The sequence below is a fragment of the Emericellopsis atlantica genome (assembly GCF_019669845.1).
Source record: "Emericellopsis atlantica unplaced genomic scaffold F5Z01scaffold_20, whole genome shotgun sequence".
In the NCBI taxonomy this organism is placed as follows: domain Eukaryota; kingdom Fungi; phylum Ascomycota; class Sordariomycetes; order Hypocreales; family Bionectriaceae; genus Emericellopsis; species Emericellopsis atlantica.
In genome coordinates, this window is record NW_025764722.1 from 274,313 (window position 1) to 286,792 (window position 12,480).

At 55.3% G+C, this 12,480-nt stretch overlaps 5 protein-coding genes across 5 annotated transcripts; 2 read left to right on the forward strand and 3 right to left on the reverse strand.

Moving 5' to 3' along the window:
- The first annotated feature begins 6 nt into the window (after positions 1 to 6).
- Positions 7 to 3,844, forward strand: F5Z01DRAFT_222041 (phosphoethanolamine transferase class O). Its single transcript, XM_046258228.1, has one exon. It carries the CDS (start codon positions 133 to 135, stop codon positions 3,415 to 3,417), a length of 3,285 nt encoding a protein of 1,094 aa, XP_046116590.1. The 5' UTR covers positions 7 to 132; the 3' UTR covers positions 3,418 to 3,844.
- On the reverse strand, positions 3,466 to 4,724 carry F5Z01DRAFT_222006 (uncharacterized protein). The gene is made up of 2 exons (XM_046258226.1): positions 3,943 to 4,724; positions 3,466 to 3,839 (listed from the first exon to the last, which is right to left on the reverse strand). The coding sequence occupies exons 1-2, from the start codon at positions 4,577 to 4,579 to the stop codon at positions 3,514 to 3,516; spliced, it is 963 nt and encodes a 320-aa protein (XP_046116591.1). The 5' UTR covers positions 4,580 to 4,724; the 3' UTR covers positions 3,466 to 3,513.
- Positions 4,725 to 4,824: 100 nt separating this feature from the next.
- On the reverse strand, positions 4,825 to 7,173 carry F5Z01DRAFT_222026 (S-adenosyl-L-methionine-dependent methyltransferase). The gene is made up of 3 exons (XM_046258227.1): positions 6,741 to 7,173; positions 5,350 to 6,591; positions 4,825 to 5,295 (listed from the first exon to the last, which is right to left on the reverse strand). The coding sequence occupies exons 1-3, from the start codon at positions 6,840 to 6,842 to the stop codon at positions 5,071 to 5,073; spliced, it is 1,569 nt and encodes a 522-aa protein (XP_046116592.1). The 5' UTR covers positions 6,843 to 7,173; the 3' UTR covers positions 4,825 to 5,070.
- An 866-nt stretch (positions 7,174 to 8,039) lies between these two features.
- F5Z01DRAFT_638169 (uncharacterized protein) lies at positions 8,040 to 8,524 on the reverse strand (the record flags this gene model as incomplete). Its single annotated transcript, XM_046262347.1, has 2 exons — positions 8,040 to 8,203; positions 8,266 to 8,524. The coding sequence occupies 2 exons, from the start codon at positions 8,522 to 8,524 to the stop codon at positions 8,040 to 8,042; spliced, it is 423 nt and encodes a 140-aa protein (XP_046116593.1).
- A 619-nt stretch (positions 8,525 to 9,143) lies between these two features.
- F5Z01DRAFT_675788 (membrane bound O-acyl transferase family-domain-containing protein) lies at positions 9,144 to 10,265 on the forward strand (the record flags this gene model as incomplete). The annotated part of the gene is made up of 1 exon (XM_046265186.1): positions 9,144 to 10,265. One exon carries the CDS (start codon positions 9,144 to 9,146, stop codon positions 10,263 to 10,265), a length of 1,122 nt encoding a protein of 373 aa, XP_046116594.1.
- Positions 10,266 to 12,480: the final 2,215 nt, after the last annotated feature.

The window sequence follows — 12,480 nt, forward strand, 5'->3', positions numbered from 1 at the left end:
TGCTGGACTAGCTTCAAGTTTCCATCAATTCTTTAGATGTTCTCGCGCCCATCCCTTGCACTTCGATTCTTGTCACTCTTTCAAGCCAATTGACCAACCAATGGCCTACTGATCGGTTGAGACCTTCGAAAAATGGCGCCGCGTAGTCCGAACAAGGCAAAAGCCTCCCCGTCCGGCTCCCAGCAGAGCGAGTACCAAGCTATCAAGCAACAGTGGGAAAAGGCCAAGCGCGCAGCAGAGTCCAAAAACGATGGAACATCGCCTATACCGACAGGAATCCCCGACGGTCCTCCCGGCGTTACAGAAAGACAAAGACTGGAGAAGCTAGAGAAACAGCAGTCTGAGATTGACAGTTCACGGAAACGCGCCTACGAGAGAAAGTGGAAGTGGACCTGCGGATTCTGGGTCTGGGTTCTGGCCATCCATTCTATCGCGATATACCTGTTCACAAGTGGTTTCTTGCTGACGCGTCTGGTACTGGAGGATAAGTCAACATGCGATGCGCCGCCCATCGACAGCGTTGTGAAGGCGCCTGGCAACACAGACAAGGGCTGCTGGCATCCCAAGACCTTTGACCGCGCGGTTGTGGTCATCATCGACGCCTTGCGATACGACTTTACGGTGCCTCACCTCGAAGGTCAGCCTCGCCATGCGTTCCACGACGCGATGCCTTTCCTCTACGAATCCGCGCGCGACTCACCACAAAACGCATTCTTGCGACCCTTCATCGCCGACCCGCCCACAGCTACACTGCAGCGCCTCAAAGGCCTTACGACCGGTACCCTCCCTACATTCGTGGATCTGGGAAGCAACTTTGCGGGTACGGCTATCGAGGAGGACAACCTGCTCATGCAGCTGAGGGACGCGGGCAAGAAGATCGCGCAGATTGGCGACGATACCTGGTGGTCCCTGTTCCCTGGGTACTTTGAGCCGAACATCAGCAAGGCCTACGACAGCTTCAATGTGTGGGACCTGCACACTGTTGACAATGGCGTCATTGACAACATCTTCCCCCTCCTGGGCGCGAACAGTGGTAAAGGCTGGGATCTGCTTATTGGGCACTGCCTTGGTGTCGATCATGCTGGGCACCGCTATGGACCCGACCACGCGGCCATGACGGGCAAATTGCAGCAAATGGACGAGTTTGTCAGGCAACTGACCGAGTCCATTGATGACAAGACACTCCTTGTGGTCATGGGTGATCACGGCATGGATGCAAAGGGCGACCACGGGGGCGAGAGCGATGACGAGGTCGAGGCTGCGCTGTGGATGTATTCCAAGAAGCCAGTCTTTGGACGCACCCAGAAGGATTTTGTCACCCCGCCTCCCACGGCAAAGATCAGACCTGTCAACCAGATTGACCTGGTGCCGACGCTGGCACTCCTTCTGGGTATCCCTATTCCCTACAACAATCTGGGCAAGCCTATCGAGGAGGCCTTTTCCGGGCCCAAAGGCAACGACTGGCAGAATCTGCACGCCGTTTCGCGCATTGCGGCCGCTGGCGTCCAGCGGTACCAAGACTCTTACTTCAAGGCTCGGGGCATCGCACCCGCCAATGGAGCTGGCTCGCCCTCTGATTTATGGGCCAAGGCTCTCGAGGTCACAAAGTCCTCCCACCAGGACGCGTACAATGCCTTTAGTAGTTTCCAGCAGGAGACCTTGAGCGTGTGCAAAAGCCTCTGGGCCCGTTTTGACCTTCCTCGCATGGTTGCTGGAGTGGTGCTTGCCGCCATTGGGGTTGTCGTCCTCGTCATGTATTCTGCCAAGGATGCGGATGATGACTTTGTCGTCACCAATGACATTGAGCTGGACTATGCTGAGAAACGTCTCGAGTTGTTGAGCTACCAGACAAAAGGCAAAGACGAAGAGGTCGAGCCCGTCAAGGATTACCACATGGAGCTCCTGCGCGGTCTCTGGGATCGCCGCGTGATCTTCGTCCTGCTCATTGCGGGCGGAGTATCGTTCATTCGGAGAGAGCCCAAGGACGCCGCCATGATGACTGCGACAACGACTCTACTCATCGCCGTTCTCGTCTCGGTGACGCACTCGGCAGTGACTTTACAGCAGACAGGCCGCACAATCTTGAACACGCTGCCGCAGACCCTGTGGGGCTGGATGGCTCTGGTATTCACCGTCAGCCAGTCCATTGGCTTTGCCTCGAACTCGTATACGGTGTGGGAAGACACGATTCTGCAGTTCTTTACTACAACTTTTGGTGTGCTGGCCGCCATTAGCTCATTCCGAGTCGAGTCGCGACTCGAGCGCACCCTGGGTATCTATCATTCCGTCGTCTTCGTGCTGCTCGCACGCCTTGCCAGCTATTCCAAGCTCTGTCGAGAGGAGCAGATGCCGTACTGCACTTCCACCTACTACGCTTCGACAGCTTCGTCCACATCCGCCCCATGGCAGCTTGCCATACCCGTCGTCATCGGACTTGTCCTCCCTTCTATCATCAAGTCCTTCATCCTGCCCACACGCTCGTGGGAAGGTCTCTCACCTGTGTGGGTACAGACCGTGTTCCGAGCTGGGCTCATGATTGCTGCTGTGTACTGGGTGATTGATGCTGCGGACAATGGCGATTGGGTCGCCGGCCGACCTGGTGCCGAGCACCTGAAGGCAATCGGCATCTACGTCGCGCAGCTGGGCCTGGCGTTGGCTTTCATCGCTGGCTCCACCGCATTCATCTGGGCACCTCCGAGCGTCAACGTCGTGTCTACAGCGTCAACTAACCCGCCTGCTAGTCAGCAACCACAAGCTCGCGTGACTATCCTCGGATACGGCAACGCTCTTGGCGCGCGGTACCTGATGTTGCCTCTCAACATCCTCATTGGCCTCTGCATCCTTACCAAGCCGATGGGCACCGGCGCTCTCGGCCTCATGCTGTGGCAGATTATGTCCTTGGCGGAGGTTGTGGATATACTGGGCATCAAAAGCGAGGCTATTGCTCCCGTCATGCTCGCCATGCTGGGCAACTTTTACTTCTTCCGCACCGGTCACCAGGCCACCTTGGCGAGCATCCAGTGGGACAGCGCCTTTGTTGCGCTACGCACCCTGCGCTACCCTTGGAGCCCGCTCGCCGTGACCCTGAACACCTACGGAGCGCAGATCCTGGCGGCGGCATGCGTGCCCCTCGTCACCTGCTTGTGGAAAGTCGGCCCCAAGCAAAAGGGTGTCCTGGAGACGGCCTCTCGTGGGCTGGGCTTGTTTGTTGCCTACTACGCTGTCGAGGCCCTTGCCACCATGAGCTGGGCTGGCCACCTGCGTAGACACCTCATGTTGTACCGCGTCTTCAGCCCTCGCTTCATGATGGCCGCGACGGCACTTTTGGTGGTCGATGTTCTCGGCATCGGTATCGCGATGCTGGGTCTGCGGAGTAACACGTTGGCTGTAGGCGAGGTGTTTGGCTGGGCAGAGTAACGGCATGTTGCCTATACGCAACCATTTCCTACCATGTATACCTCGATATCCCTGGGACATTCACATGTCATCATTATGTTTCAATTAAGCCTCTGCTCATTTCATCTGAGCCTTTCCTCGCGCGACCATCCCCCCTTGGCCGTCCTCTATCCAAACGTCCCAGCTGTCTTTGCCCTTTTTCACGCAAACCCCAGCGTCCACCTCGCCCACCATTAAAGGCGCGAGGTTCCTGTACTCCAGTGACGCGACGTCTCCGTGGCGGCCTAGTGCGCGTAGCATAATGCACTGCATCAACGGACCGTGAACCAGCGCATTCTTCCTGTCGAGGTGGATGAAATGCGCGTTCTGGGTCAGAGCAGAGAATGTGAAGAGGTGGGTAGCGGTAGGCGTGAACTGGTACGTCGCTGTTGGTTGGGTTGGACCTAGGCAGACGACGAAGTTAGTGACCAGTTCTGACTTCTGAGAGAAGTATAGAAGAAAATAACAAGAAGAGGATGTCATGCCATCAAGACATGCATCACTTACTTTTCATCTTCCGCCTAGGCGTCTCATCCACCTTGTCAACAAAGATCAACGTCCTCCGCTCCAAGATGCTAGGTTCCCGCTGACCGTGCTCGTGATGCCCATACCTCCTCTCCAAATCGACCCAGACATTGCCCCCGTCCTTGACTCTGACATCCGCTATGCGTTCTGTGCATGACGCCCTCTCCCCGTCGAGGTGCATGTCCCTCAAGAAGTCGACCCTTCCTCCGCCCCAGAGCCGTCTCCCACCCATGGGATCCTCGGGCGTAGCCAGCTTGAACGCGGGCGGGACATGGTCTGCGTCTGCGCCGTCGCATGCGAGCAGGGAGGTGCGGGTCTGCAGGGGAAAATACACATTGTGAGCTCCGGGTGGTAGTTTGCCAGTGGTAGGTCGGGTGATAAGCGGTGAAGAGGACTCAATTGTGCCTGGGAGAAGATCGTTGAGCAGGGTAGTGAGGAGATGCGAGTTCTGTGGGTACAGGTAGTCGTCTATGTGCTTGTCTGGCCGCGAGAGCATGAGAGCGCGGACGTTGTCGGGGGCGGATGAGAAGCATCGTAACGGCGCAGACTGCTGCCAGGACACACGGCAGCGTAGGGGGGCCTGGAGTGCGCGAGAGACTGTCGAGCGTACCGTCGCCATGGTGTGGTAAAGAATACTTTCATTAAGGACAGCCCCCCAGCATCGCGATCTAATTATCCGAGAAATTGCGTTCTTGGATGATGGTGATGGTCATGTCGCTGTCGGATGACATTTGGAGACGAAGCGCAGTTACACGATGACCGATTAACGCCGGGGTTGTCCCGCGAAGCATCGCCTCAACGTTATTGCGGCGAACAGTTTGAACATGAAATGTTTCTCTTTCCATTATCCGTCTAAGCAGTCCTTTTTCATGTCCACCCATCACTTCAAGCCATGTTAGGGCAGCCTCCCCGTCCATTACCCCGTCTATATGAGTTCCGGTCCGTAACAACCCATGTGCATCCAGCAGCTCAAAACCCCGGCGCCCTGCATTGCCGCGAGGGGAGAAGCATCCGCAAAGCCCCCCATTGGGAAGAATTCAGATTGATTTGTCAATCAAGGGCGCTTCTCAGTATGCCGAATCAATCGGTATCGGCTCCTAGTCTGGTGATCTAAGCAAAGAGCTCCGCAGGAGTCTTCACGTTGTTCTTGGTAGCCCAAGAGTCCATCTTGCCCTTTGACCTGGCGTTGTTCAGAGCGCCCTCCAGTCCGAATTGAGTCTCAATGCCATCCACGCGGTGAGTAGAGTTGATGTTCTTGACTAGGGTAATCTGGAAGCAAGTGGCGCTACCCTGGCGAGAAGCAATGACGGAAGAGGCGAGGAAGTATTCCCAGATCTAGCGCAGGGTTAGCATCGCTCGACTTATGCAGACAGGTAGAGAAGAACTTACGCGGAACCAGCGCTTGCCGTACTTGGCCTCGACCTTGTCACGGTTTCCGAGCCAGTTGCGGTACCACCTCCAGAGAGTAGCCGAGTAGTGCACGCCGATGGTGTCCACAGCCTTGACCTCGAAACCGGCGCCCTCCAGCTTGTCGATGGTCCATCCGAGAGGAGTAGAGGCGTCGGCACCGGGGAAGACGTACTTGTTCATGAAAAGACCCCAGATGAGATCTTCGTACTGCCAAGGCTTACGGATACCGGCGTATTGCATGAAGAAGACACCATCGTCGTCGAGCATGTCGTAGATACCCTTGAGGAACTTGTGGAAGTGGCGAACACCAACGTGCTCCGACATCTCGAGAGCGGTGATCTTGTTGAAGCCGCCCTCGGGCACCTCGATATCGCGGTAGTCCATGCAGACAATCTTGCTCTGGTCCTCGGGGATGCCGGCCTTCTTGAGAGCAGAGTTGCCCCAAGCAGTCTGGTTGCGGCCCAGGGTGACACCGGTGGCAGAGGCTCCGTAGTTCTCGCTGGCGTAGCGGACGAGAGTGCCCCAGCCACAGCCAATGTCAAGCATCTTGTCGCCCTTCTGAAGACCGAGCTTCTCGCAGACCACGGCAAGCTTGTTGTCCTGGAGCTCCTCGAGAGTCTCCTCCACGTCAGGGTCGGAAATGATACCGCAAGTGTAGATCATGCGCGGGCCAAGGAACCATCCGTAAAAGTCGTCACCGCGGTCGTAGTGGTCGCGGACCTGGCTCTCGTCGTCGGATCGCTGGTGGCGCCAGATCACGTCGGGGAGGGTACCGGTGAGGAAGAACTTGATGAGGCCGATGGTGAAGCGGAAGCTAGCCCAGTCGTGGCGGTACTCGAGGATCTCGAGAGCGTCACCCTTGAAGTCCACCTCGCCGTCAAAGTACATCTCGTAGAAGTCGCCCATGGGGACCTTGTTCTGACCACGGAACTTGGCACGGTCGGACTCCTTCTTGAACTCGAGGTAGTGCTCCACGCCACGGTTAGGCAGGGCAGCCTTGTCGGTCTTGCGAGGGCTGATGGAGGACACGAGCAACCACCAGCCAGCAAGGAGAGGGAGGTCGACGACCAGAGCAAAGAAGATGAAGGTCTTCAGCCCACCGCCAACCTTGTACTTCATGTAGTAAGGCACGAGAATCATGACACCCGCGAGCACATAGTTGTTGAAATGATCGGAACCGGGACCGTCGGCAGGGAGGGGGGCATTCTTGATCGCAGGACGCTGTTTATGGTGTCAGTACAGGTTTCGGAACACAAGCCCTCGTGAGAGTTGGGCTTGGAGGGGCACCCAGGGCGGCGTCGTGACGAGCTCCCCAAGAGCTCCCAAGCGCCAATTGGGTGGGTTGAGATTGCTGGAGTTTATTTACGAACCTCAGTCGTGCGAACACCGCAGTCTTCGCGCTTATCAGAGCCCGGGGCCGCTGCCTTGGGCGTCTCGATGAACTCAAAGTCCACGTCGTTGGGCTTGGACATGGTCAATGCTGGTGGCTATAGGCAAGCCAAACCAAAGCCAATGGTGTAGAGTTTGGTGACAGCTGCTCGGGAAAGCAGCAGAGGGACTGACTGAAGCTTGTGCAGTCCGTGTATGGTGTTGTAAAAAAGGGGGAACCAGAAAAGCACACGGACGAAGCGAGTGAAGAGGCCACATCCAGAATTTCCCCTCCCTGTCAGGACGGTGTCAGGGCGGTGTGGAATCTGCAGCTGGTCCTCCACAGAAGGGTCTGCCCCTCCTCACCTCCCACGAACCGAACCTACCCCTGAGCAACTGGAGCTTGGCTTCTGACTGACAGAATAGCCAGAGACGATTTTGCGGTGAAACTAGGGAAATGTGCTAATTTATTTCTGCCAGTGGATGCAGCTCGTGTCTGGGGACCGGAGCTTGGAGCTCTCTTCGCCAATCAGCACTTGGAGATAAGACCTCGCGTATCCACTGGCATCTGAATCATGGTGCCACCCAACGACCTAGGTCCATGTGATAATTCATTGCGCTGTGTTATTGAGTACCTAAGTACATCTGAACTCCTGAAGAAGCGATGCTCGAGAGCTCAAATGGTGAGCTAATTGTTGAAAAAGACGGATATGATGTGGTGCTCTCTCCACAGGCCTCAAACTGATGGCATTACAGCGACGCCTCATAGATGAACAAGAAGAGATCCGTCGACCTTGACGCTATTGAAATGCACTCTCACAATGCGTGACTTTTCAATAGGCAAATTTTGATATCCCGTCTTTCTACATAGCTAGCAGCAATTTCATGAAGTATCTGGTATGTAGGTCTTGTTTTGCTAGTGCCGGGTTCATCGACGACTTCTCCATGTGCTACGGAGTACCCTGTACCAATCTAATATTTCAAAGATCAGAGGTTACAACCTCGTAGATAACCCCTTGGTTACTATTTTTTTCTTGGAAATCATGGCCTATGGTGGCATACTAGAATCATGTTTGCCTAGTGCACAGGTTCAGGGGATCAAGACTGGCCAACATATGGACAAGATGGAGTGGCATGTTAGTCTTCCGGTCACATGTGCAAGCTGAAAGGAGGAATATCACCATTGCGAATGACCACATGTCAACAGAACAGGGGATAAAGTCTTTGTTTTTGAATACGCATCACTGCCGCTGAAGGTAACTATGCCAAACTCCGTATCGTGTCCATCTGAACATAGATCCTTAGACCTTTGACTCGAAAGCGCTCTTGAGCGCATTGTACTCGTCCTGAGTCAACCCATCATACTTAATGCAGTCGTCGCCGCAAGCGTAGGGAACGGCACCAGTGCCATCGATCCAGGGGGCCAGAGGGATGCAGTCGTAAGGCAGACCAGCGATGCTGACACCTGCGAGGTTGTGTGAGTGCACGATTCACACGAAAAGGCCTGGAAGATCACAGAGAACATACCATTGCTGGGACTACCGCTAACAGTGACCCATGCGCCGGAGAGGCCGTTACAGCAGCTGTCGACAATGTGCTGCGGCACACCCTCCTTGACGTTGCTGAAGCAGGACGACTGGCGGTCCTCAACGTTGAACTCGGCCACGCGGGCAACGATCTCGAAGCCCTTGTCACCAAGGTCACGGCTCTCCCAGGCATCAAGACCGACCTGGAGGCCCTTGGCAACGACGCCGGCGACGATAGGAACAACAGCCCAGACAGGCATCTCGATGGTTGGTTTGGTGGTAGTGTTGGTGTTAAAGGTGAGGTAGAGAGGGATGTCAGAGTGCTTGCGGCTTGATGCTGAGAGAGCTGGTGGTGATCCAAGGTCATATCGTTGGCGAGACGGCAAGACTTATATACCTTTGAGGCTCCCCACAACTGGTCGACGTGGCGAGGACGTGGCCAGGCAATGGGTATTCAGTCCACATCGTGTAGACGACTGCTCAACAGCGGCATCGTCCGTCTTGGAGGTTGGATGTTCCTCGAGCGGACCTTCACAATGCCGCGGAACGTCATTTGCCAAGCCGTGAAGACGCAGTGTACTCGTAAGTGGGACGCCCTGCGGTAGTCAATTCAGCTATTGCTTCTAGCGTGAATCCTTTGGCCCATTCAACACAACTACCTGCCGAAAGGAGGAATTATACCATTCATGAGGCCTGTAGCAAGCGGGAGGTGTGGGTGTTAGCATACCTTATTCAGCGCTTAAATCAACTTCACCTCTCGTCATCACGAAGACCCAGAAGCGGCCGACTGTCTCTTAAGCCCATCTCAGACGCAGCTGGCCGATTTCGAAGGCAAGACCATTTTGCATTCGCCAACAACACCATCAGTCTTTGCTCATCATGGCCGCCGCCCAGGCGCTGTTGCTGTACGGACAGGCGACGGCTCTGATGATGGGGTCGCAATACATCGAACGACACCAACGCCTTGTCCTACTCGTACCGGTGTGGGCGTCACTCGGCCTCGCGTTCAAGGACATTGCCCACATCCCGCCCTTCATGGGATTGAACGTGCAGCTTGGCATGCTCATCATCATCACCTTCCTTTACTGCCCGATACTGCTTGCGTCCTCAGCCAAGACCTTGAACATCAACCAGCCCCGCTGGGATCTGCCGGCCGCGTACCGGCGTTTCAACAACCCTCGCGGACTGCCAGCAGTGTCCTTGGGCCAGCCCGAGGCATGGCTTCGCCGTCGGCTACAGTTCGTGGTTTTTGGCGTTGTGAAAGTGATACTGATCGTGGCCTCACGCGCCGTCGTTGACCACATTCTGACACCCCACCTGGCCACATCCACTATACACGACTTCTCACCCGCGAAGGAGTGGGTGGTCCGTCGGTTGCTGTTTGGCGACGTCTCGGCGCGCGACATCTTCATCCGTACATATGTGGCCCTGTCGTGGATCATCGAGACCTACTCCCAACTCACGCTTTGCCATATAGCGTTGGGCTTTGTGTTCGTCGTCATCTTGCAGTTCGACGAGCCTGAGGAGTGGCCTCCTTTGTTTCGGTCTCCACTAGAGGCCTTTACTCTTCGGCGATTTTGGGGTGTCTTCTGGCATCGTCTAATCACACCGTCAGCCACGGCCTGGGCGCGCAGCATTGCGAGCCGACTGCCACTCCTGAGGAGCAGCCCAACACTGGAGAAGCTGTTTACCGCATTCTTCGTTTTTACCACTTCTGGGCTGGCGCATGTACTGGTCGGATGGAGACTCGGCGACAAGGCCCTTGAGAGAGACCTGTTCTTCTTCTGGGCAAACTTTGTCGCGATCGGCATTGAGATCGCGCTATCGAGGCTTGGCAAAAGGATCAACAGGAACCCTGCCGTCAAGTTGCTCAGCAGGATGTTTGGGTATGCGTGGGTTGTTGGCTTTTTCGTGCTGACCGTGCCTCACGTTTTGTTTCCCAAAATGCACTACGCAATCCGTGCTCAGATGTTTGCTCGCATGTTTGAGAGGACGAAGTGATAGTTAGTGAAGGTAGCTGAGGTTAATCATACACGCACATTCCAGCCGCACATGAACTTTCCCGGGACAATCGTAGCAACAGGCGGATTTGTGCGCTGGATGACTTCAGCCGTCAATTCGAACAGCCCGCGGCAATCGTACAACATCTCATGGACTCATGGCCTATTGCTGGAGATGGCTGCCCATTCCGGTGTCGAATGGTGATTTCGGAAGGCTTTGTGGAGCTCTTGATGTTCAGCCGGAGAACACTTTGGATTAAAGAGCATAGTCTAATCTGCTCCACCATTATCAGCCGCCTGATGAGGTCGGATCGGGTCGGGCCAAGACGATGATCAGCCCGCGATGGCATCCGTACATACGAGAGTATCCGCCTGGGCGGGGAGCGGCTGGCATTGGTGCTCTTGGCACTAGGCACCGACGTCGGTGCAGAATTAGGTGAGAGAAAGCTTCTTGATTGAGAAGGTCGAGAGCGGAGCGGAGCGGCGCGTCCAGAGTAATGTGGCACAATCGAGTTGGCTAGCCTTGATTCATGTTGTTGCAGGGAGGCTTATCTTGGACCGTGTCAGTACGGAGGCTCGAGGTGCGTGGAGACAACCTTACCTTCATGAGCCGCTGCAAGATACGTGGAGATACCAAGCGCGCCACCTTGTCTCAGCCTCTCAGGTGAAGACGCATGAGTGATCTTCACAGGCCAAACTGGATGGATGCTGGGCAGTCGCCGTCAAAAAGACGTCCATTGTGATGTTAAGGTCACGTGCTCTAATGCACACTGTACTTACCCTGTGGCACCACGGCTGAGGTTCATCGCGGATTCACGACTGACCATGGATACATCCCTCACTCTACCAATCATCATCTTCAACCTGCCAGCGTCATCTCGCTCAGACCAACCGCGGCCGTTCCAAGCCACATCCTCGTAATGCCTGTCACAGAAAGTTTACCGAAATCAACACAAGGTCCCGAGATCGTCCCCGTCGGCACCGCGTTTTTCACGAGTCCCCTATTGTGTCACGTGTGGTCATCTTATCCCAGGCTGACGTGAGGGCATGGGATCCCAGCTCTTGGTTCGAATAGGGCAGCCCTGAACGCCTATCACATCTACCATACACTCTTCTTTCTGTTGCAGATGCCAGCCGCATTCACAGATCGCACCACCAAGCTTCTTGCCACAAACCTGATTCGGCAGCGATGGCACGACACGACACTACGTACGTATACGCTCACCATTCGAATCACCCCCACTCACCCTTGTCTTGCTGACACATGGAGAACGACGACATTCCATGGCTTGGAAATTGGAATCAGCTTCGGACGGCAAAACGCTCTCAGTCGACAATCATTTCACTGCTGTTGTGGACCAATCCCATGATATAGACGCAAGTCGAATTCACTCTATTCCCAAAGATATAAGTACACGCTTGCTGGGTTTGCTGAGGCGGTATAGCTACATGATGGCGCCGTTGTCAGTCACCCCCGAGACTCGACACAATGTTGGACGGGAAGCCACCCATTAAATCTGCCGGAATAAAAAGACACCCCTTGAAGGTTGAAAGAGTCCGGCCGCTGCCATCGCCGAAAACTGTCGAGGGACTCTAGCCTCTGGTCCACGTTTATGCGCATGGCAAGCCGTTCGCTTGATTGGCGGCGCACTGCGCACACAGAGAACCTGGTGCGTTGGACGGCACACTCATTGTGCAATCGTGCTCGCTGTGATGCCTGCAGAGGCCGTTGGCGTGAGAGTTGATGCGCAGATACAGTATGCTAGGCTGCCCATGGAGCATGTCGCCAGTGGCTTCAGTTGTGGCCCCAAGGTCTGACGGGAAGAAGGACAATCGATTGCTCATGTTGGGCACAACGTTGCGCGTTGCTGTTCGGTACAGGTATAACCAGGGAAACTGCTGGGATCTTGACGTTACCGACGTGATGCTGCGCGGCAGTTGCTAGCTTCAAAGGTGGTTTCGAGTCGTTGGCGAGTTTGCGACCTTGTCAAGCCAGGCCAACCGCCCTTTATACGTACTTGACCGTCCCATTCATGACAAACATAGGGCTGAAGTGTTCTCGGTTCAAAGTCATGCCTCGGAAGGTACGGCTTAAAGCGTCAACACTCTCACGAGTTTCCTGATACCCATAAAGGGCCGTGCTTCGTGGGATGGAATGTCCAATCAACCCTCCCTTAAGACACCCGAGATGGCTCGAGAGCGAGACACAGAAGGCT